The following is a 26,400-nucleotide window of genomic DNA, read 5'->3' on the forward strand; positions in this document are numbered from 1 at the left end:
AAACAACTCCCAGAACTTCCAGTTTTTGAAATTAGGCCAGAGGGAAGTGCTGGACCCATTAAGACTTGGCATTGGAATCACCTTTTGCCCCTTACCGATGCAGTCAGGAGAGTCCCCCGAGGAGTTATCATCTACATCAGAGGTTGCACAAAGGCCTGTAACTAGGTCTCAGTTTGGGACTTTAACAACTGAAGATAGTGAGGAGAGAGACATGGACATTAGTTGGTTGTGGTTATCTGATATACCTGAAGCTGAAAAGAGTGTTTCATCTCCGACAACCGAGGAGGTTAGTGAGGCCCTCAGGCCAGACGCTCCAGAGTTTATACCATTGTCTGAAAGAGCTGAAACCTGTTTATCTCCCTCTGAAGTAGAAGAAAACAGTGTTCATTCAGAAATAGAAGACACACCAAAAGAGCAAAGGGGAAAGAGGAGCATTCGCCCACCCAAAAGACTGACATATGATACATTGGGCGAGTGTTCTGAAGTAACAAAGGTTACCAGTAAAAGGAATGTCGATGAGCCTAGTCCCTCCTCAGTCAATCTGGGCAATGAGAGCCCTGTTTCACCCCTTGACATATCTGTATCTGATACTAAGGTGACAGTTGTGGGTACACAGAATAGCTTTCCAACACCTGAGAATTGGTGGGAGGCTCCTCTGTTGGTCCTGTGCACTCATTTAGAGGCTAAGATGTGTAGCAGAAACAAGGTCGTGCATATCTTTGGGGACCAAAGATTTAAAGCAGGGGGAGTATGTAGCACTGACAACTTTTGTTGTTAGTCATATTTGTGTTGTGAAAGAATATAAGTTGATCTAGTGCCATCTAGTGGACAATTGAAAAGGTACAACACTTTTATGTTTCATGATTAAGAGAAGTGACATGGAAGTGATTGATTGTTTACTTCTGAACATTAACTATGACCTACCCACAATGCTCCTGGACAAGAGAAGAACTGAACTGCATTGTGGGAGGATATAAAAGGGCTAGGAGCGGCCATCTTAGGTCTCTTGTTCCTGGGATGCGTGGCCTGCCAGCAGGACTCTGTAGATGTGTGTGTCCCACAGGGTTGCGGCCTACCTTGTGAAGGAGCGGAGCAGCAGCAGGGATCCTGCCATCGTATCACAGTGTGCTGAAGTAGCGGAAGTAATTGTTTCGGAGACCCATGGGGGAGGTAACCGAGGACTTCCGGTCGTTAGTAAACGGAACAGTGTGTCGGCATGGTGGTGCCTCCATACGGACTGAGAACTGCTGAAACGGAGACATCCATCTGTCCGGATCCCATGTGGTGAGAGGGTTAACACCCGGAACTTTGTTTAATACTACACACACTTAGGACGGTTACAGAGTATTGCTGGGACTGATAGTCCCACGGAACAAGTTATGTTGGAGAACATTACATTTGCATAGATTTCAGTATTCAAGAACTGATACTAGATGTTTGTCTTCTTCATATAAGAACACTTAATCAATCTTCTGGATTATAATTGCCTTAGTGTATTACCTTACACTGCGCAACACCCAAGAAAAACCCTCTGTGGATTACAATTACAAATTTGTAGCTAGCGAAGATTGAAGACATCAAGACTATCTCTTTTATTGCAGGGCCCTGCATCTAGTTACAAAGGGTAGTGACTTTACCGTTTACAGGAGGGGGAGCTCCCTGGTACAGACATATATTTAGGTATATTTGTGTTTGTCACCAAGACTGTTATAACTGTTTTCTATACTGTTGCACTACGTTGGTGTGATAGTGTAGTCACTGTAATAATTCTTTATATAAATATATCATTTATCCAAACAAAGAAGTTATTTTGGTTATTACAGAAGTTTATGTGCAGTGTTGTTATTTCTCCTGCAGGTGGAGCTACAAGCACCCAGGTAGAGGTAAATAAAAATATAAGTGTATATTGTGGGTTAAAGTTGGTATTAATATCATTACAGCACTGCACTACAGCTGTGTCAAGGGGATTGAACAACTAAAGAGGGGTGAAGAGAATAGAGGACAAGCCCAATAATAAACCAGCAGCTCCACCAAGAGTTATTGCTACAAAATATTTAATATAAAATCAATATATTGAAAATATAACTTAGAGTTAAGTTCTAACCTGGATTAGAACCAACAACTTAACCAACTGTTACTGTAACCACTAAGCTATTGCCCAATGTGTACTATATATTGGTTTTTATGTTTACTATGAGGTTCATTGTCTGCAACACACCTGTATTAGTTTAGACAAGTAATTGCTATGATCAATCCATAGACACACATTGTCCTGCTGCCTTCTAGCCATTCACAATTCCCTCATGTAGGGGCAACAGTGCAATGTTTCCTACAAGTTGGGGTGCAGAGCTGTGCTGGCCATTGTGTTCTATTATCTATGGAAGCTGTGCCCCCCCTCCCCACTCACACACAATACACACGTTTTCAGCATGGCTCTTTATGTTGGAGCAGATGACAGACAAGGAGGATAAGACAGCAAACCAAGGAACTATTAATACAATAGAGGAACCAGAGAACCCAGCGCTGTCAGCTTCCCTATACTGTGTGCTGTGACTAGGATAGATTTACATATCCATATACAGAGCAGAAGACATGTATGTCTGCAGAATTATGGTCTGTGGGTGTTACTACATTATTGCTCATTGGTCCTAAAATCCTCCTAATAGAGACTACTTTATTTATAAACTCAGAATTCTGACTTTGAATCTCAGAATTCTGACTTTGAAACTCAGAATTTTGACTTTTAATCTGAGAATTCTAACTTTCAAACTCAGAATTTTGTAAAAAAAAAAAAAAAAAAAAAAAATGATTTTTTTTTTTCAAACTCGTAATTCTGTAAAAAAAAATAATTATGATGGCCCCAGGGCTCTTCCATAAATATCTGCAGGTCTGTAGGGAGACAACTATGTTTCTTTCCCATGTCTAGAAGACTTCCTTGGTAATTTCTTAATTTTTGTTACACAATAGGTGGGGGAAAGAAAACAATATAATATGTATGAGAAAGAAATAAACTTCCAGAAATCCCACTGATCGGGGGGAACATGATAATGAGGTAGGGAGAGTAAGGGCAGTATCAGGAAATGCATAAAGGAAACCAGAGACCAGAGGACGGGGACAGAAAGGAGTCATAGACTGTCAATCATTTAGGATTTTAACCAGATTATGATCTCCTATCAGAAACTACAAACATGGTTAATAATAATAACTAAGCATACATTAAACTTAAATCCTGTCTATGTTGAAATGTATGTGCATATTATCTAAATAACTGCACATTTGTAATATTTCTACTCACTTCTGCAGAATGTTGTTCCCTCTTTTTCCAAATGCTCTCATAAAACTCCTCATGAGCGCGCATCAGTTCCTGCTCCATCTTTTCCTTCAGATCCACTATTTTTTGGTCTGGTTTTCCGGGGATTTCTCCAGCACCCCATATGCAGCCATAATCATCCTCCAGACTTCTAAAATAATAACAAACAACTTTTAGAAAATGACTGTGACCTGTTTTGAAACTGTGCCCACGCTATACACATTAAAGTATTTAAATATTCAAAATATTATGCAAGCAGTAAAGAAACATTAAAACAAGCCCTTATTTACCTCAGTAGCTATACCCATTGTAGAAAAATTAACTTTCATGGTTCATAACACATGCTCTAAAATCACAACTCCAAAGGCAATGTATACAGGTTTGATACATAATTGATGTCTATATTTATTGTGGATGAGGCTAAGAAAAATACATATTTTAAAAATATTTAATGGATACTGTCACATGGTCAACACCTCACTGATTACACTGAGAGAGCTTCTGTCTTAATGTTAAAATGCATGGCTGAGCTGTCATTTTGACAGCCTGGTCCTGCAAGAGATGGCTGAGGTGATGCAGAGCCATAAGAGGCTGCACCCTTTTCCAATATCACAGCACCCAATGCAGATATTTTTCCTGCCGGTGTGGTGGTGTGTGTCTCAAGTCTTGACAATGAAACAATTAATCACTTCCGGACCAGCTCACGCCGACCTACGTCGGAACTTTGAAGAGGGATATTGTTGTTATGGCAGCAGCTAGCTGCCATAACCCCGGTATCCTTTTCTTCAGTGAGCGGTCCGGTTTCAGATAAAAGTGGTCTCTGTGGCGGATTCGCCGCAAGATCACTTTTATCGGCAGCGGGAGAGGGCCCTCTCCTCCCGCTGCTCTCCGGTGCCCTCCGCCGCTTACTGGAGCCGTCAGTAGTGGCGGAGGCAATCGGGTCCTCTCCCTGGCTTGGTATGGAGATGAGTGAGGGAAAGATAGCCCCCACCTGTCTCCATACCATTGCAGGGAGGAAGCAACATCAAAATGTCACTTCCGCCCATAGCTCTTAAAGCAACATTTTTTTTTTTTTAATGACATTTAATTTTTTTTTTTTTATATTGCATTTAAGTGTAATTATGAGATCTGAGGTCTTTTTGACCCCAAATCTCATATTTAAGAGGCCCTGTCATGCTTTTTTTCTATTACAAGGGATGTTTACATTCCTTGTAATAGGAAGAAAAGTGACACAATTTTTTTTTAAAAGAACAGTGTAAAAATAAAAAAATAAAAGGTAAAATAAATAAGAAAACATGTTTTTTATTAAACGTGCCCCATCTCGCCGAGCTCGCGTGCAGAAGCGAACGCATACGTGAGCAGCGCCCGCATATGAAAACGGTGTTCAAACCACACATGTGAGGTATCACCACGATCGGTAGAGCAAGAGAAATAATTCTAGCTCTAGACCTCCTCTGTAACTCAAAACATGCAACCTGTAGAATTTTTTAAATGTCGCCTATGAAGATTTTTAAGGGTAAAAGTTTGTCGCCATTCCACGAGCGGGCGCAATTTTGAAGCATGACAAGTTAGGTATCAATTTACCCAGTGTAACATTATCTTTCACAATATAAAAAAAATTGGGCTAACTTTACTGTTGTCTTATTTTTTAATTTAAAAAAGTGTATTTTTTTCCAAAAAATGTGCGCCTGTAAGACCGCTGCGCAAATATGGTGTGACAGAAAGTATTGCAACGACCGCCATTTTATTCTCTAGGGTGTTAGAAAAAAATATATATAATGTTTGGGGGTTCTAAGTAATTTTCTAGCAAAAAAACTTTAACTTTTAACTTGTAAACACCAAATCTCAGAAAGAGGCTTGGTCCTTAAGTGGCATTCTAATTATTTCAGAAGCCTATTCCAGGATTTCTAAAGCATCAGACACAACAAACATAAGAAGTGTGCACACATACTTCTTTTTTTGACCCTTTCGGCTAGGTTTCTTGTTGATCTGCGTGTGAAGATCACTGAAGGCACTGGAGTATTTCTGGAGAATCTCTTCCCGGCGTTTCTGTCCTTTCCGTTCCAGCTCTTTTAGATCCTTCTCCTGCTTCTTCTGAAGCTTCAAAAAGCTCTTCTGTTTCTGAAGTTCATCTTGATTTGTGGTTTCTGGTTCTAGAAGATAGATGCAAACCTTATTTCATACATTCCTTTTACATTTACTGCTTAATGAATTTTAAAGCAGGAGGTATCACAATAGCCATGGTTTAAAAATTATGTAAGTGCCGATCGGCGCCGTGAGATATGGTAAAGAACGGCTTATTTTATTAAAACACAGGCACAGGAGCACATAGGGTTATTCAACAGACAGGATGAGATAAAGTAGATAAAGTAGCTTAACAACCACTTTAACCATATGAAAATACTGACTTTCAGAAAAGTTGGTATTGATATAGCTGTAACAGCAGCAATACAAATACTATGTGGCACCAGAGGGTGCCTAAAATGAGGTTGCGAGGTCACTCTACTTTGAGTAACCTCAAAATAAGGTTGCTTTAAATCTTTTCAGGGATGGATCAAACTAGATGCAGGATAGGAGTCAGACAGAGAGACAGAAGTAGAGTAGCAATGATAGGGAAAGTGTGTCTGACAGCTGTAACTTTACATATAGTTTAAGCAGGGTTTTTTTTCCTAGTCACCTATCAGATGGGAAAACAGAGAGCCTGGAAAGGAGGAAACCTGCATATATATGGAGCATGAAACATAGATTGTGCTATTGCTACTTTGATTTGCATCTATTTGTATTGGTAACATACAATCCTGAAATCTATGCAAAGCAGATTTTAACTGATATACTGTAATGATGAATTATTCCACCATTATGCTAATGACAAATTTATTGTTTTTGATCACCGGGATGACTTGGCACCAGCCTTCACTGTTTTTGTGTAGATATCTTTCTTTACTCTAGAGATGGCTGAAAATGACAATGCAGCTAGTTCTTTTGAGTATTGAAAAATATGGGGATGATGAATGCGTGATTGGATTTTACTTCATTGTGATGTATATAGTTACCTGCTGTTTCATTCATAGCATCTGATTTTCCAGTTCCCAAAGACCCTAAAATATATAAAAGTATTTAATAATAAACCCATTTATAGTAAGTACTCCTTGTGTTTTGGTAAGCATTAATAACTTGAAGTGGAGCCCATAAATATAAGGGGGTGATGTGGTGAAATGGACCTCGGGTAGGCGAGTATTGCAATCTCTGTAGCAGTTCTGTTTTAAGGCAAATGCTAAAAATTGCCCTGACTCGGCCCTTGGAGCAAAGTCTGAGTTCGAAAAGAGCACTGAAACAAATAACTTCTGCCTCTAAAACAGAACTATATAGATGGATTAGAGAGATGAAGCTGATGGGAACCCTAACAGGTAGATAACACATTGGACAAGCACACTGATATATGGAAGCTTTGAAATTTCTGCACAACCAACAATAGATTTTGTCTTCATGATGGCAGCCTAAATTGTAAATCATCTTTCCCCCTGACCCTACTTCCCCTACAGGCCTACACTCTTCTCTGTTATGTTCTTCCTGTAAGAATAACCTTTTTTCAGGTGTGAATTTAGAGTGATTGCAAAAGATTCAATAAAACTTCGCAAGTTTCAACCACCAGACCCAACACCAAGGTATTGATGCCCTGATGAAGAGGCCCTCTTGAAACCCCCCAAATGCATAGGATGTTTTTTGAACAACTACTGTGATAAGTAAACATTTGCTGAACTATCAACAATATCTTGTAGTTCTATTCTTCAATTAAGCTAAACAGTTAAAATAGGTTATCTTTACACCTCTTGCCTAGTAATATTACGGTCCTGGGGTCAGAAACCATTAGAACACTCGAGTTTGAAGGTTGTGAGTCAGAGTGGCACAGAAAGAGGACGTTTTAGGAGAGGCTACTGGAACTAGATGACTGACAACAGGAATCTGGCCACATTCACCGCACTGGTTGTGAGTATGTTAAGCCAAAACTGACTAATAACAGTATCCCTCACTTATTACCCCCTTCTGGCTTTATAGGGTACTGTAGGTGCAACTGCTTGCGTAGTGTGAGAATGTGTACGTTTTTTTTTAATACCCAGAAGAGCTCCTCAATCCTATAAGCCTTCCATTGGACAAAGCATTTTAGGCTGCCATTAAGAAATCGGAGATCCTGCACCAGGAGGGATTTACTTTCAGGACTACCTATTGAGAATTTGAAGAGGGACAAATGGAATCAGTTATGAACATGAAGGCATGGAGTCCATTTAAATGTATAGGTAACGGGGTTAATCCATGCCAAAACTGTAAAAGGTTCAGTGAACTGAGGAGCAAATAAAACTACAAGCGCTTAAAGACAAATATATTTATCCAAATTTTGTCATCAGGGAAAAAAGTAGGGAAGGTGCAGACCTCCTCTAACTAGCAGCCCATTTTTGTTGGAGAAATCAACTGAAGGGCTTTTCACACATTCTTAGCTCTGACAGCATATACTGCTAGAACTACCAAGGCTGAGAAAACGGGACAGTGGGTATCCTAGGATGAATACTGTAAGTAAAGAAGAACAGATTTTGGCCAGTGAAATAGATTCACCCAGTTATTGTGCATAGAGACGTAGATGAAAGGAACTGTGCTAGGATCTGGTTCACACTCTTTGTTTGAGCAATGAAATGTGGAGGATAGGAAGATGAGAATCCAAACTGAAATTCCAGAAGATGGCAAAGAGCTCCTCAGAAAAACGTGAAATTTTATTCTTCTCTTTGGAACAATGTGTTTAGATGAGCAGGGCAGGCAAAAAAACCTTGAGAAACGTTTGAGCTAACCTGGGTGCAACAGATAGACTTTTAAGATGTACAAACTGTGGCATTTTTAAAAAAAATATATCAACAGTCAACCTAATACTTGTTCTTTTGAAGATGGCAACTTCATTATGAAGTCCACAGAAACATGTAACCATGGGAGTTCTGGTACAGGCCAGGTATAAAGAACCTGCAAGTAACCTCCTGGAAACATAGAAAAGTGATGGCAAAAAAATGACCAAGTGGTCCTTTTTTTTTTTTATAAATGTTTTGTATTTTTTTATATGTATTTTTTTTCTTGTTTTTTTTTTTTTGTTTTGTTTTTTTGTTTCAATACAAATACTATGTGGCACCAGAGTATAGATCTATGTTTGTCCCAAGCATGTTTGAAACCACTTACTGTTGAGTGAGTCACAGCCTTTGCTGGAAGTTTATTCCGAGCATCAATTATTGTTTCAGTAAAGTAATACTTTCTAAGTTTTGAAATTTCCTCCAGTTAGTTTGAGGCCCTGATGACCAGCTACCTAAAGTGGTATTAGACCCAAAAGCATAAATGTAATATATTGCAGCTTTGGAAATTTTTTTATGCAGATTTTGCAGGTACCAATGGAAATAGAAGTTTAAAATTAACAATGATTTATTGACATACAATTAAAAGTTAGTTGACCAAAGTGTCCTAAAACACCACATGATGGTATAACATCAATGTACATAAAAATTTAAGCACGTCTGTTCCAAAAAGTAAAGAATTTCTATCACAATTGATCCCCTAGTGTGTTTTCATAGTTTGTTATGAAAAAATTACTTAAAAACAGATAAATGTGGCAGCCAATGGTGGCGCGCCCTTCCAGTTCTCACCGAGTTTCACAAAATGTATCCACCTCCCGAGAACAGAATGTCATCACATCAATAGATGGCCATACAAAATGTCCAATGCGTGTTTAGTAGCCATTAAAAGGGACAAAGCCATTCCCCTGGGTGGACACAGGGGCAAGAGAATAAATAGTAACGGGGAGGAGAGCAGGGAAACATCCCCTCCAAACTCAGGTTTTGTCATCAAAAGAGTGCAGGATAATATTTCCCAATTAAGATGGCCTAAATATCTGGTGAGTAACATCAATCATATCAGTCAAGCAAACTCTTGCCAGCAATAGACTAAAGCTTGCCTTAGCAACTAATCATATTGTCATCATAACACAACAATAGTACGAGACTAATGCCCAACTGATCCTGCAGAGTATTGCTCAAGGTAAAGCCAGAACTCAAAATACCTTAATAGTTGATCCTAATACCATCAGACACCATTAGACAAGGGCAGCTATATAAGTAACCTGCTGGATAAAATGAAGATGTCTCAAAATATGGGGCCGCACTCACCCTGGTGTCCACTGCTATAGCGTTAGTCTCGTACTACTGTGGTGTTGTGATGACAATATTATTAATTGTTTCCCTGTCCCTGCTGAAGAAAAGCATCCCTACAATATGATGCAGCCACCACCATGTTTCACGTTGGGGATGGTGTGTTCAGGGTGATTTGCAGTGCTAGTTTTCCACCACACATAGCGTGTTGCTTTTAGTCCAAAAAGTTCAATTTTGGTCTCATCTGACCAGAGCACCTTCTTCTACATGTTTGCTGTGTTCCCCACATGGCTTCTCACAAACTGCAAACGGGACTTCTTATGGCTTTCTTTCAACAATGGCTTTCTTCTTGCCACTCTTCCATAAAAACCAGATTTGTGGCGTGTACGACTAATAGTTGTCCTGTGGACAGATTCCCCCACCTGAGCTGTGGATCTCTGCAGCTCCTCCAGAGTTACCATGAGCCTCTTGGCTGCTTCTCTGATTAATGCTCTCTTTGCCCGGTCTGTCAGTTTAGGTGGACGGCCATGTCTTGGTAGGTTTGCAGTTCTGCCACACTTTTTCCATTTTCGGATGATGGATTGAACAGCGCTCTGTGAGATGTTCAAAGCTTGGAATTTTTCAGATATTTATTTGTAAAAAATTTTTAAAACTATTTATTATTTTCCTTCCACTTCACAATTATGTGCCACTTTGTGTTGGCCTATCACATGAAATCCCAATAAAATACATTTAGGTTTTGGTTGTAACATGACAAAATGTGGAAACGTTCAAGGGGTATGAATACTTTTTCAAGGCACTGTACATCTGTTAAACCAATAGGCACCATAAACTGGTCACGTATTGTTATATTAGCTTTTAATTGTTTGTAGAAAGAGATATACAAATAAACCACCCCTGAATCTCTCTTACTCCACTGCGCCAAAGAAAAGTGCAAAGCTATATAAAAGATGTGTAAATGAATAAAAAATGTGTGTACATACACAGTGTACAGTGAAAAAAGCTGCCACTTAAATAAATACGTAAACTGATCAGAATCCCAAAACTATACCTCTCACACGTGTACAGATAGAGATAGCGGCGCTAATATAAATTGTGTAAAATAATGGGTCAGAGCAGCATAATGCCTATGACCCTCTACTTATACATAAAAATAATAGTGTCATGAAAAATATTATTTTTATCATGAAAAGAAATTTCTTTAACACCCAGTGAAAAGTGTCACTATAAATAATAAATTACAAGAAATTAATGAATAAGTTCAACAGTTGTTTTTCAATCTTCTTGTGTGAAAAAATCTTCTACTCTTCCACCACACCACCGTGATAGTGACACCACTCCCTCTGAAGAGCGCGCTCACCAGATTGTATAGCCTCCCACTCTCTTGTTCAGCAAAACAGCAATTGAACCACACCTGGGTTGCATGTGATGAACCGTGAATCCAATCAAGCCAGCTCCATATGTGAAAAAATGAATAAAGTGCTCCACATAGCGTGATACCATTTTGACAGATTTATTAAAATCACTTCAAACACACTTCAATGGTTACACTCACTTTTAAACTGAAACATAAAAGCCTTTAAAAAAAATCCACAGCAAGCACAGCAAGCAACAGGATCAGTGATCCAACGGTGCACCGTGGTCACAGCGGACCTGAAGTGTAAACTGGTGTATCTCTCACCCAACCTTCTAAGGCCCAGCCCTCCGATCGGTGTAATCCTCCTCAGACAGTGGCATCTAATGTCCGTGCGATGGAATGCCGTGTAACCATGCCCAAGACATGTTTTGTCGAAAAGACTTCTTCAAATGGGATCCCATTATTCATTAATTTCTTGTAATTTATTATTTATAGTGACACTTTTCACTGGGTGTTAAAGAAATTTCTTTTCATGATAAAAATAATATTTTTCATGACACTATTATTATTATGTATAAGTAGAGGGTCATAGGCATTATGCTGCTCTGACCGATTATTTTACACAATTTATATTAGCACCGCTATCTCTATCTGTACACGTGTGAGAGGTATAGTTTTGGGATTCTGATCAGTTTAGCTTTTAATTGTATCAAATTATTATTGTTAATTTTAAACTTGTTGTCCCCATTGGAACCTGTTAAGTCCACATAAGAAATCCCCTCCCTTTTTTTTTTCTGTCAATTACTGCTGATGAAGGCTTTTTTCCTTCATTTCCAACTGATGAGCTGGGAAGTAACACACTAAAGCCAAAAACCAGCTAAAACTTTTTAAGCAGTTACAGCAACCGTTTTTTTTTCCTTTAAGGATAAAGATCTTACATAAATTAATACAAGCTGACCATTGCAAGCACACAGTCAGTGTCAGTGTTAAATGATTTTTCTCAACCCTCTAACTGCAACTTTTGCTGGACAGCTTGGTCTAGTAAAGGAAGTTGGAATTAGCACATTAACTGGCTGGATCAACAGGTACAAATATAGAAAAAAAATGCATACAAAAGACATGCTAGATTGCAATATATTATAATTCACAGAAAAAATTAGTGTTACAAGCGGTTTTCATTTCATCACCCTTTTTATTGTGAATGAGGTTGTAAGCCCCATGTAGACCCAGTTTAGTGAAAAATGAAGTCCAGCCTCCTGCAGTTTATTGAACAGTTTTGATATCAATGACAGAAGGTACTTGTTTTACAGATAATTAATTCAGTTGCCTGTAATCAATGCAAGAAAAGAGAGAACAATTTTTGTTTTCTTTCATATACTTGGATAGTGCCTCTCAGACAATGAGAGGTGGTACATGGAATCCCAGGGGAGGGGATTCCAGGAAACAGCCCTTAGAATCCCACTGAAGCTTAAGCAATCTTGGTGATGAAGAAGTTATAGTGATAGTCAAGGCATGAGTGGGAAAAACCTTTGGGATGCAGTATTGAATGTAGGTAGCTCTCCAGGTCAGTATGTGAGACCACTAACAATACAAGGGTCCTCAACCAGAAGCACTTTGGTATATTCGGAAGTGAAACTGTCTTTGTGAGGATCATCCAAGTTTAAAAAAATACAGGAATGGTAGTTTTCAAAATGTTACCAGAAATTGTAGTTCCATTAATCTCCAAAATGGTTTGACAAGAGGAACAATCGGGATTTTATGCTTATTGACCAAAACCAAATATATAACATTTCTGGCAGACCAAATGTCCAGGAAGGTCTCAGCTTAGAAGCTGATCTTGTTATAGCAGTTCAGAATAGAAAAGTGGACTTGCTATAGGAATTTGAGCCTGGGCGTCTTCTGAGAAGAGTTGCTAGCTTTCTTCAGAGGGTAGGAGTCAGAAAAGTGTGCTGTATAGGCAAAGATCAGGTCAGGGTATGCTGAAAATTGGGAGCCAGGTGAAAGGTCTGCTAAGTCAGATGTTGCTTCTTTTTCTTCTCCTAAAACTGAATATAAACCTTAATTCAGTGTTAAATAAGAAGATCCACTGTAGTAGGGAGATTCCAGCCTACTAACTCATCCTTGATGCACTCTGATAGGCATCTCCAGAACACTACCATCAAGGCCTCATTGTTCCAGTTCATTTCTGAAGCCAGGAAGTGGAAGCATACTGTATACTGCAGCAGAGAATCTCTAGAAGCCAGAGGAATAAGCATGGCTGGATAAAATGGTAGAGAACCATGGTCTTATCAAAAGTAAAATTCCCAGTTAGCAATTAGAACATGACCTGACATTGGTTCAAGAAGTCTAGGCAGAGCTACAGGTTCCTGGAGTAAGGAGCATGAGATTGCACCCGTGACATCTGTCAGCATAGGCACTGACCTAAAAACATGTGCTGCACTGAGGCCCTCAGAGACAGTTGTGGAGTTGTTACAGGAGCCAACAGCTAAGCAAGTTGCTGGAGTAATTCAGAAATATTGTCTAACTTTGCCTCATTCTTTTGGACACAAAAACAAACCTTGTTGGAAAGTGTCGATGGACTCCATGGCTTGAACAAACACTCACATATTGAGCATGAAGGTAGGCCCCTTGTCTACCACAGATGTGTTGGGGGTTACCTAAGTCTGGTGCTGACCAGGGCACCACTCAAGGGGCATTGAGTATGTGAGGAAGACTCCCCAAGTGAACACCAGGTTTGCCTCAATGGAGACAGTTGACAGGCAGAATGAACTGAAGATGAAGCACCAAGTCATCGGGTAGGTGTGTAGTCAGAGGCAGGCCAGAGGTCAGGGTTGGCAGCAGGCAGACGTAGTAGGTAGACACAAAAAATGCAGGATCATAGAAGGAAGTCAGCCAGAAGGGTAGCAGGACTCAAGGGCGAGGACACCAGGAGCAGGGTATCGGACACAGGATGCAGCAACAGGGTACTAGAAACAGGAACAGGATTTAGCGTGAACACAAGGACTCAGGAACACTAGAAACCTTTTGCTTAGATATCTTGCCTAAACTGAACACACACATTATATAATTTAGGGAACCTGTCCATAGGTGCACATGGGAGGTACAAGTGAGTAGTACTTACTTAAACAACCACATAGTTAGGGGGCTCCTATGGAACACTTGAGATCAAGAGAGTAGTATTGACCTAAACCACCAGATGGCATGCGCAAGTCTGTGGAACAATCAAGGTTGAATCCAGTGTGGAGGACCAGCACAGGAGGTAATTGTTCCAGCAAAGGCTACTGAACTGGGTAAGTAACAACAGTATCCTAGGAAGCCGCAGCCACTGCATTGTTAGTAGATCATAAAAGACTTGTGACAAGATCATTCTTGTGAAGGACCTTTCCATAAATGTGCACACGTAGATTGCCTGGGTGAACATGTTTATGGGTATTGGGGGAATTGAAGAACATCTCTGCTGTTTATGTATGTAAGTGAAAATAATAGCAACTGACCATCCAAAAATGTAATGCAGCTGATAACTATTCTCTGTGATCATCTAGGATATCTGTGGAGGTCTGTTTGTACCCAAAGCAATGGAGGACATCAAAATTTGCCAAATCGGGTAAGGATAATTTAATGTCTACGGCTACCTTAAAGTGTACCTAAACCAAAAATGTAATATACTGCAATTACTGAAGTCTTTATATGAGATGATCACATTAGTTCTTTGTTTTAGGGGTATTTCCCCTTTATTTTCACGTGGTAATCCTGTAACTAACCCACTTCCTGTCCCTGGGTAGAAGTGATAAGAACACTGCATTTCTGTCATGATCATCAGGTATTTTTTTTGCTTGCCAGAAGTGTTCTTAGCCTGAAAATATTTAACTAATGCAACAACCACATCTACGGACTAATAATTGTTCTTGGGTTTAGTTTTGTAACCCGTGGGCTCACTAAAATGTCTAAACAGACAGTGCTAGCAAATGGCTATCTGTGTATGTTGTCATCACTTACCTATACTCTCCTAGCTTCTGTTTTTCCTGCTGGCCCAGCTACACAAATTGTGGCCTTTTCAAAAGTTGTTTCCTGCATATGTACACCCCTCCACCCCACCACATAACAATGACTGAACATCTCTTCTTACTCATTACTTCTTTTTTTCGAGGATTGGATAGTGGGAAAGAGTTAGGCCCCGCTAATTTTTTTTTTTTGGGACCTGTAGAGGGGAGATTCGTCCCTCTACTGTACTGGTAAACATTGTCACTGAACACAGAAAGTGATGGGAAATTCAGAATTATAGGATTGCCCCAAGAACAAAAGTTGAAGGGAATACTTTCTATTAGGGACATCTGTTTTGGGGATAACTCTTTAAGACAGGAATTCCCCTATTTTTTTTAGATTTTCTGTTGTGTCTCTGGGACACGAAATGAAGGGAAATTTCTTTAAGGGTATGCATACCTTCCAACCAAAGAAAAAAGGGACAACTATTAGCAAGAGGTATGTAGGAAAAGAACACACCCCTGCCACACCTTGTACATGGAGAATTAATACACAAAAGGCCCAAAAGTTTTTTTTTTTTCATCGCTTTAAAGTCTGGATTTTTGCAGGGCATCGATCGGCTGAGTGATGTCAGCTAACAGCAGACTTTAGCCAGCTGTCATCTGAATATAGGTCACAGAGTGCAGAACTAAGTGTACCCCTGTGACCTACAGGAGAAGTAGAGCCAAAATAGCTTTGGCTCTACTTCTCATTTAAGGCAGCCAGTTCAAATGACCAACTCACCAGAACAGATCACAAATGTGCATGTAACGTTTTTCTTACGCAGTGCACCACAACAAATAGTAGTGTGTTACCATGTGTTGTAGTGCGATGTAACATATATGTTTTGGAGCTGCCTTGCCTTAGGCCCCTTTCACACTTATACAATTGTCCCACAATTTTGTACTGCAAAATCATATGACAAGTCATTCTCCATGATTTTTAATGACTACTATTCATATTGGGACGACTTTAAGTTGTGCCGGCTTCAAAGTATTCCCTGCACTACTTTGGTCCAACTTCCATGCGAGTTGTACTCCATAGACCTCAATGTTCAACCCTCAAATAGCATGCAAATTGTACCTGAATAATATATACATGATTTCAGTATGACTTTGTAAGCACAAGCTGTAAGCACAAGCCTCACACCATGTATGTTTTCATTTGTTAATGCCAAAGTTGTGGCAAAGTCATACAAAGTAGTACTGCTCCCAAATCGCGGCAAAATCGCGGTAAAATCGTGGCATAATAGCGGCCGTGAAATCTCGGTAAAATTGCGCGTCTTTGAAGTCGCATAAGTGTGAAAGGGGCCTTAATGAGTTGGAGTGTCATTTATAATGAATGGTGCCATTCAAAATGAATAGCACCACAAAGCGCTAACACCATATAATGTGTGTTAATGTGCATTGTAGTATAAATCACACATCACTGCACATGTTACCCAATGTAAAAGAATATTTGGGCCCTTGCAAACACCACATGGTTCTTAAGGAGTTAACTGCTTTTCATTCAGTTCATGAAAATATATCAAACAAGATTCGGTTAATTGCAGAGCAGGCCACTAATGTGCAATAAACCATACCAGCCAATCAGAGATCGGCTTTCATCTGTAAACAGTAGTCTGAATAATGAATGTTGATGCACTTTGGGCTCAAGGGCTTTGAGTTAGACAACATATTTAAAATGATTTACCTTGAGGACCATTCTGTATTAATTTAACAGATGCTCTTCCAGAACCACCAATGCCATTTGATTGAGGACTGTTGGATTTCTGTGTGACAGATAAAACAGGAAGAATGTGATTACACTGACTAAGCCAGAACACAGTGATACATCTAACGCCCATTATCGTAAACATATCAGAATGTTGTTAACATTGCCTGTAGTCCAGGAAGTTTCCATTCAGAAATTATGCTTTCCACACACAAGTTCATACATTGATAACCAAAAGTGGCTTAAACATACCGATATGCACCACATCTTTCTTTAGAAATGATGGTATAATACCAAAAAGATCTAAAAATATTGGGACTTTTCAGGTGCTACTTTCAATAAAAATATATACAGCAGGCTCTGTTAAAAATGAAGATTTATTTTATTTGTTAGCATAACATTCCTTTTTAAAAAAAATAATTTTAAAAGGCCAACAAGACCATGTATCTACAGTAGGTATGCGATCAACTTTTTGGCATGATCATATCACAAATATAATATCAACAATTACATTTTCCACAAAAACTAGTACCTTGCTTCATCCTCTATATACAGCATATCATAGGTACTGCTTAGTAGGGAGATATGTTAATATGGTGGTGCACCTCGGTTTAAGGTAATACAAGCAGATAAAAAGGCTCTGGGAAAATTATTTGGCATAGCTCCAGGCAAGAGGGATCTTGGGACACAAAATGTAGAGGGTAGATCTTTATGAAAGCATCAAACTCATGGGTCCCGTAGATAATTAACCGATCAACTAGAGATATTAATACACATCTGCATCTCTTTTTGCTCTTGTCTACTGAATAGGAGATACCTCTATGTGCGTGTATATTTAGGTACCTCTAGTCGGATGGTCAATTATCTGTGGGACCCATGAGTTTGAGGCACCATGCTCACTGGGCTTAGAAAAATGCCAGTTCCCTTGGCAACAAAAGACACTCATATAGAGCATTTTTGAACACATTTTCAAGAATCTTTAGCATTTTTTCTGCCAGAAAATGGCAATCAAAAATCAGAAGGGATTTTTTTTTCCTGCCTCTAAACACTGAGCTTAAAATATGCCTCTAAGCCCTCATTCACGTTGACTGTGGCTTTAAAATCATGGGCCTTCATCTGAAATCGCACAATTTCAAAGCCGCATGTCAGTGCGAATTCAGATGCTACTTGGAAGATATCTGTGTGGCTTCATGCACAGATGTTTATGCAAGTCACACCTGAAATCGCCAAAAGTAGTGCAGGAATCACTTTTTCAAGTCGATGAGACACCACAAAGTCAGTGTCGCAACAATTTGAACAGTGCCATTGCCGACAATAGAGTGCGACTTGTCATGTGATTTGACCTGTCAAATCGCATGACAAGTTTCTTTGGTGTGAACAGGGGCTAAATGTTCATGGACACATAGGATAACGGTCAACTGCCTCTACAGGCAAAACACAAAGCTCCTGTAGAAGTAGCGTTTTCTAAGCCAGTGTGCATTGACCCTTAAGCTTTTAATAAAAGATCCGAGGCAGAATGCTGTGATGATTGCAGGAGTCTGTCAGCCCCTCCCACCAAGGGGAGGCAAAGACACACCCAGTGATGATGTCACTGGGTCTCAAAAGGTATTTTTTGAAAAACAAAATGATTTGATTGAAAATGTTTAATGGCATGTTGATAAGGATGGAAGGGGGAGGGTGGAGGATAAGGGAGGGTATTATATGCCAACTGCGAGTACATTTTTAGGGATTTGTATTCATGGATTTGTAATATGTTACATGTTACACCCTGGAAAGCTTTGCCCAATCAGGACGCAATATATAATGATTGTTAAGGAGTGGGGGCCAGGAAGCCAGCCGTGGTGTCCGTAACAACAAATTAGTCATCCGTGGGGGTTTCCCCACTGACAAGAAAAGAAAAAAACGGTGTGGGGCCCCCACAAAATCCATACCAGACCCTTACCCGGGTATACAGCCTGGCAGGTCAGGAAAAGGGGGGGGGGATGAGCGTGCGCCCCTCTCCTGAACCATACCAGGCCACATACCCTCAACATGGGGGGGTGCTTTGATGGGGACAAGGGCCTCATCCGCACAACTGTGACCGGTGGTTGTGGGGGTTTGCAGGGGGGGCCCCCAGACCCCAACCCCCCTATGTGAATGAGCATGGGGTACATTGTACCCCTACCCATTCACTAAAAAAGTGTCAAAAACGAACACACACACACACACACCATTTTTGACAATTCCTTTATTAAAAAATTTAAAAAAGTGTCCCCCGATTTAAATCCATCATCAATCATGCTGCATCCGAAAAAGAAAAATACAAAAATGCTCCCACAGTCTATGAAGGCTGGCTGCCTACTGCAGGCTCTGCAGTTTGACAGTTCTTATATAGGTAAGGGGCGGGGTCACGAGGCTACATCACCTGGTGGTAACGCCCTCTTGTGACGTTGCCGACCCAGCGTGCACAAATCCATGATGTCAGAAGGGGGCTGCATGCCCGGATAAAGGTCTGGTATGAATTTTGGGGGGGATCTCACGCTTTTTTTTCCCTTACTTTTTTCAATAGCCGAGTGCTGTCAATTTCAACAGCGAGTCAATTTAAATGTGATTTGACTAATTTTTTTTTCTTAAGAAATTATCATTTTTTGCAGCATGTTGTATATATGCTACAGATGCGCCATTTTACAGGCAGACTAAGGGGACCTCCCCCCAGGCACTATATTTAAAGGAATTTTTCATTTTTATTGTTGCACTTTAAGCATCATTAATATCACTGCTCCTGAAAAAAACAATTGTTTTTAAAAAACATTTTTTGCATTGATAGATGTCCCCCCAGGGCAGTACCCAGACCCCCATACCCCTTTTATGGCCAATTACTTGCATATAAGCTTCCAAAATGGGCACTTTTGTTTTTTTCTGTTCGGCACCCATAGACTTCAATCAGGTTCACCGTTCGGGTTAGAACTTTTCCCCTGTTTGGGAGTTGCGCTGAAAACAACAGGGGGTGTTCGGCCCATCTCTAATAGCAGGCAGTCAGTGCTTCTGCTAGTTGAGAGGTAGTTGCTTAGCATTGTCAGCCTGCAACCTGAAGTGTTGATACTATCAGGATCCCCAAGAAACTTTGCAAAAGATTTACAGAAAAACTGCATTACATTGCAGGCATAATGCCAAACATATATCAAGTGGATTGGTGACTGATCATAGACACCACATCCCTTACAATACCAAGAATCTTCATTACACCTAACCTTCCCTAAAAACATTGCTAAACTTCTGTAGGAGAAAGAATTTCTTTAAGCTTACAGTGTGCATGAGGCCTAAATGGGACTTTCCTGGTGTCGGACATTTATCACACATCATTTTTCATATAAAACTATATTTTTCCAATATTCGGATGCAACCTTGACTATTTGAATGGACATAGTATCACATCACAGTCACTAAAATTTGATCAAAGTAGCCTAAACAATTATATATATATATATATATATATATTATACACGCAGTGATCAGCCATCATGACTTTATGACCACTGACAGGTAGAGTGAATAACATTAATTGTTTGGTTATAATGGCATCTGAATGTGGGTGGGATATATTAGGCAGCAAGTGAACATGTTGTCCCTGAAGTTAATGTGTTGAAAGTAGAAAATAGGCATCGCAGTTTGATGCGTATGGGGCTGTGTAGCCGCAGACCAGTCAGGATGTCCATGCTGACCTGTGTCCACAGCCAAAAGCGCCTACAACGGGCATGTGATCATCAAAACTGGACCACAGAGCAATGGAAGAAGGTGACCTGATGAATCCCTTTTTCTTTTACATCATATGAATGGCCGGGTACATGTGCGTCACTTAAGCTGGGGAAGAGGTGGCACCAGGATGCAATATGGGAAGAAGGGAAGGTGTTAAACATTAACACATGGGAGTCAGTGTGCACCAGAGAGAAGGCAGAACCCAATAGACCGTGATCCACATCCAGAATTTAAGAGCATTGTTGTTTATCTAGAAGATTTGCCACGTTTATGGACATTCATTATGTACATTATTTGCTAGTCCAGATCTCGAACTAGCTGGATTTCAATATATATATATATATATATATATATATATATATATATTCATTTTCATTTATTCACTTTATTTTGGATTTAGCACTATTGTGTTTATTTATATACACGTGTTTAGATTACTTCACCATATCACTCACGTGTTAGAGTCTACTCTGAAATTTGCGCAGATCATTTTCATTACCACTTATTATTTTTGTGTTCAGTGTACATTTTAGATTTAGCAGCGATTTCAACACTTCTGCATTTGCAGTCAGGATTGTTTTCTATTCACTTAGTAGCTCGAGGGATCACACTTTAATACTGACTTGTAGACTTGTTTTATTCGAAAGGTTGCATGGAAATTGAATAAACAAAACAGAAAATAAATCCTTGCCATCCAGGCACTAACTAAACAGTTCCAGTTCTTAACTCACAGATTAAGATGGCTTCTCCCAATCACCAACAAATCACCCAATCACCATTAATGCAAACCTTTTCCTTTCTCTCACAAAGCAATCTCCACATCAGTAGCTCTCTCACGTTTGGCTTCCTGAGTCCCAGGCCAAGAGCAATCTCTTGCTCCAGTCCTTCCTTATTTATATCCATAACTCCAGAACCAATCCTGCCAGGAAAACGTGGACCGGATTCCACCTTAGTTTCCTGCATATGAACGCATGCGAGGTGATACATAGCATCCATCAATCACCTGGTCTTTCATAATGTCACTATAAATATATATATATTTATACTGTATACATGCGGTATATATCATGAAGCACTAGAATATGCAATAGAGGATAATCTATCAGGGTAAAAGTGATTGTAATTTTTTTTTTTTTGTTAAAATAATAAACATGTTATACTTAGCTGCTCTGTGAAATGGTTTTGCACAGAGCAGCCCCAGTCCTCCCCTTCTCAGCTTTCCCAGGCTGGGGGGAAAAGAGTTAATGTGTGCACTACTATTCCCATTCTTTTTGGATCAAGCCTACCCATCGGTGATATAAATATGGGGGAAGACTAAGGTTGAGGTTCTTTGGTTCGCACTGAGCAGGACTACTGCGCCTTGCAGTCCATCGGAGGCACTGGAAATCTGGAGATCAGCCTGGACTTGGGGAACGCCAGTAATGGACTACTACCTTTCAGAGGTATGCCTGGGCAGCCAGCTAGGGATAAATAGGAACCTTTTAATGTAAACGATCACGTTGAACTAAGTAAAGTTGCATCAACTGTTCTGAGCCTGGGCTGAAGTTATTTAAAGGGGTGCATGTTGGTTTTACCAATTATATCAGGATGATTGATGCTTTTAATTGTATGTTTCATTGTAACCTTACCACATCAGCAGGTGATCCTTTGTTGTTCATCTTTATTGATGACTTCTCATGTGCTTTGAAAGCCTTTATAGGATTGGATAGTGCATGAGTGAGCTCTGGAAACAAATGTGCAAAACAAATACTGGTTAGCTTCAGAGCATCTCTGGCCTGAAATCCATACTAGCCAAATAAAGGTACCATATGAACACTGTACAATGCAGATCATTTCCCAGCTTGAACTACAAGGTCATACAGATTGCATGACAAAATAAAACTTGTTTGGGGAGTTTGCAGAAAAAATGGTAGAACATTGGTACTGGTAATACCTGCCCATGCATCTGGTATGTAGTCTTTCACTTCCACGTACACAAACAAAGAAGGCAAGGTAAGTGGCATATTACTTTCACTCCGAAGGCACATGTGGTGATAACCTGTTAACAAATATATGTTTTATTTACACCATTATTGCATTAATAAATAACAGAGCAAATTTATTTTCCACCAAACAGCATAGTTCTTTCACCTCCAACTAAGCTATCCCCTGGAAGGTGGAAGCTGCATCTTGGGAACAATTTATTTCAATGTATTGTAAATTTTTCAGATTTTTAGATTGGTTATCTCAGTATTGTTATGCCCAAAAAGCATCTGCCACAGCAAATCATATAACAACAACTGGTTTGGCCACATCTTGAGTATGTCGTCCAGTTTTGGTCACCAATCCTTAGGAAGGATGTCCTTGAATTGGAAAGAGTCCAAAGAAGGGCGACAAAGCTAATAATGGGGCTGGAGAACCTCAGTTATGAGCACTAAAGAACAACAAACATTAAGCTTCTTCTACCAGGAGAAAAGACCGGAACACAATATACAAATCTTTAAATAGGGAATCTAGCATTGGGAGGAAACTTTTTAAACTAAGGTCACGGCCACACAGCCACTTAATGAAGTTGGACAAAAAGAAGTTCAATCCTAAACTGCATAGGGGGTTCTTCACTGTTACAGCAGTAAGGATGTGGAACTCCCTTCCACATTTGGTGGTGTCAGTGGGGAGTGTAGATAAATTCAAAAACCACTTAGACATTTTTCTCATTGAACACAATGTACACTGAAAATGGTAGTGACATAAACACACATAAACATTCAGGTTGACCTGAATTTACTGGTGTTTTTTATTCAACCTTACAAACTATATATGTAACTAAATGTCCATTGAAAAAGCTTTCAAAGATACTTATCCAACACTGGATCACAAATCTGATCAGATGCAATGATTTAATAAACCCTCTCACCTGCTATGGACATATTTGTTTTCACTTTTTCACTGGCCCTGGCATCATCCCCATCCTATACTGGCAAACCAACACTATTTCTGCACATAATAGCGATAACTATGTTGGTAAATGGGAAACCATTGGACAGTGGCTATGGTGGCCTGTGGTTGGGGAGCTCATCAGAATCTGGAAGCACCCTTTAACAATAAGGGGGCATCCAGATACCACCCCCAGCCATGTGACTGAGTATGGTGTACATAATACCCCGCTGAATCAAACCAAGGGCAATTCAGCTCATCGCTACTCCCTACTCCCTAACTTTTCATATAGCAACCCAGGGTTGGAGTGAAGGGGAATACTATAGACCATTCTTTTTTAAACCAGGGTGCTAAGGCACCTTGGGGTGCCTTCAGGTTTCTTCAGGGGTGCCTTGGCAAAATGCCTTAAAATTGCCCAAAAATTGTATACAAGTGAGTGGGTGGATCAAACCTGCCTTTTAGTTACACAAAGCCACAGGATTTCAATGTGCACTATTACAACCCTCTAGCCGCCGGAATCCTAACAACCAATGACATCATTAATTAATAAGGAGGCGTACGTCAGGCCCCTGCACAGAATCCTTCTTTGCCCCTTTCCTGACCCTCTCCGCCCGTCAGCACTGGGGTCACATTAGCTGATTGGGGGGGGTGAATTTGCTTTGGGAGATTAAATCACCTCTAAAGTTTTTTGTCCTACATGTGTGGATGTTGCTGCATTATGTAAAACTATTAGTTTAATGTTTTATATTTTAGAATGGAGTGTCTCGAGATGCAGAATTTTAAAGGGTGCCTTGACTGGAAAAAAGGTTGAGAAACACTGCTATATTGTGTCACTTGAGTGACAACTCTGCATCTGATAGGGCTGTTGACATTACATCCAAGATAGCAATGCCCTGCAGCAGTCTCAGGGCTTTTGCATATCTATGAATGGGAGGTTTGAACAGGTAAGTAACATGCATTAAAACTGTTAAATGCACATATTCCCTCCTAGATTGTAAGCTCCAACGAGCAGGGCCCTCTGATTCCTCCTGTATTGAATTGTATTGTAACTGTACTGTCTGCCCTAATATTGTAAAATGCTGTGCAAACTGCTGGTGCTATATAAATTCTGTATAATAGTAATAATATAATCTTATGGGATGATTGTTGTTAAAATGAATGGTCGACAGGCTCTATTTTAAAAAAAAAATCCAGCTGTTGCAAATGTTTGCAAAACTAGCCTAGCTGGCTGTCCTGCTCTGCTTTTGTGGGGTCACACAGAGGCTTAGTTCACATATGTGGGTGGGTGGGGGGATTAAAACCACATGGTTGATCTGCATTTTTACTGACCCCTCAACCGCTACTCCGAAGCTGCAAAGGCTGTCTTACAGGGGTATATACTGCCATGGGTTCAGAGTTTTGCATTGCAGTGTGGCAAAAATTTTGCCCACTGTAAATGATTCCCCTTCAAGTTAATGGTGCCGCACCGCAACTGCAATGTACATGGTTGCAGAGCAGTGGTATGGGCTTCTAGGTGTTAAAACAAGTGGCAACTCCTCCTCACCACCTGTCAAACTCCCTCTCAAGAGTGATCCACCATTTTCACATTTTGCTAAATAAAGAGTTATCCTGACCTGCACTAGTTATGCACCTGGCTCTGATAGTAACTTTCATTGTAAATCACCTTCAGTAAATACAAATTAATAAAACCTGTTTGAAAGTCAAGGCCTGTGCCAAAAAATACATGAATTTAAACTGTACTTTTAAATATATTTCTGAATTTTGTAAGCCTATGACATTTGGAAACATAGCCATAAGCATTTGGAATACCTGATCTGATCACATTAATTGGAATGATCCGATGACCAATGAACTTCCCTCCTTCCTCAAATGCAGCAACTCTTAGAGAAGCTATCTCCGGCATAAGAATCTGGAAACAGCAAGAAAACAAAGATGACATATCTCCCTTATTATACAAGATGGTGTCACAAGTAAGTATATTGAAGATACAAGGGCACATTCTCTATGAAGTTTCTTGTTTATTTTAATTGAAGTCTTCATATCGCCAGTACCTTTTAGTGATAATTGATGCTACTTGTGGAGTCTTCTCAATAAGTAACTGTCTGGGATAATTATGCAGCAGCAATATATTGGAGATCCCCCCACATCTGCCAATACAAGCCACTCTGAAAATTCTGCTAGGTGACGGAAAGAATAAGACCATTCACCGTGACCCTAACCTCCAAAATAGCTGAAAAGAGTTTCTCATGATGTTAAAACATGTTTGGCCAACTATATACAGGTCAGCAGAATGTCCTCACCATCCACTGTGTTGTAAATGGAGTTTAGTTTAGTTTTACAACTTTTTTATTGGGTCATAGCCTTTAGTTCCTATGATTTTATTTCCAGACTCCTATTGTGCTGCTCCAATCAAATCATTTTATTTAATTGAATTAAAATCTTAGAAGCTGCAACAAGTCAGATAGAGCCGCCTCATTTCCTGACGGGGGGATGTCCAGCATCATCTTGCTCCTCAGCCTCACTGTCCCTGGCTTTCTTCCTTTTATTTATTGGGTTTCAGTTCTTTCAATCACAGAAGCTTAGCATCACATGTGGGGGTTAGCACCCTAAAAACCAAAAGTATTTCTCTTGCTACCACTCAGTGACTCAAAGCCAGACAAATGATTCATTATTGCTGCTATGCCTTCCCACATCAATACAACAACATAATACAACACATAATGCATTTACGTGCAGCATAATAACCTAAATGAATTAATCTATGTAAAAGGACACCAACTAAATACCAATATACAGTATCTCACAAAAGTGAGCACAGCCCTTACATTTTTATAAATATATTATTAAATCTTGTGACAACACTGAAGAAATGACACTGCTACAATGTAAAGTAGTCAAAAAAAAAAAGAAGGAGTTTTTTGTTGTTGTTGTTGTTGTTGTTGAAAGGTATAGGTACAAGGGGTGGATATGGGGGGTATGAGAACACAAAACTTTAGGGTGAAATAGGGATGGTGGTATGTGTAGATATTCTGTCCCTAGATTCACCCTTCAAATAAATTAATTAAATAAACACACAAGTCAACTGTGAATCGGGTGGAAGAGTTAATTATTTGTAGTGCACTGGGGGTGTGGAGTCTAAAGGGGGGAAGGAAGGGGTTATAAATAGATAGAATTGGGGA

General features: G+C 39.8%; 1 protein-coding gene across 1 annotated transcript in view; it reads right to left on the minus strand.

The window, feature by feature from the left end:
- PLCB2 (phospholipase C beta 2) overlaps positions 1 to 26,400 on the minus strand; it is a 405,331-nt gene that overhangs the window by 76,635 nt on the left and 302,296 nt on the right. The window contains exons 21-27 of the mRNA XM_073609959.1: positions 25,031 to 25,130; positions 22,242 to 22,346; positions 21,937 to 22,031; positions 16,553 to 16,631; positions 6,364 to 6,408; positions 5,262 to 5,463; positions 3,296 to 3,461 (exon numbers count right to left, since the gene is read on the minus strand). Of these exons, the coding sequence (XP_073466060.1) occupies positions 3,296 to 3,461; positions 5,262 to 5,463; positions 6,364 to 6,408; positions 16,553 to 16,631; positions 21,937 to 22,031; positions 22,242 to 22,346; positions 25,031 to 25,130 (792 nt within the window). The remainder of the gene's footprint in view (positions 1 to 3,295; positions 3,462 to 5,261; positions 5,464 to 6,363; positions 6,409 to 16,552; positions 16,632 to 21,936; positions 22,032 to 22,241; positions 22,347 to 25,030; positions 25,131 to 26,400) is intronic.

The sequence above is a fragment of the Aquarana catesbeiana genome, linkage group LG13, assembly GCF_042186555.1.
Source record: "Aquarana catesbeiana isolate 2022-GZ linkage group LG13, ASM4218655v1, whole genome shotgun sequence".
Taxonomy (NCBI): Eukaryota; Metazoa; Chordata; class Amphibia; order Anura; family Ranidae; genus Aquarana; species Aquarana catesbeiana.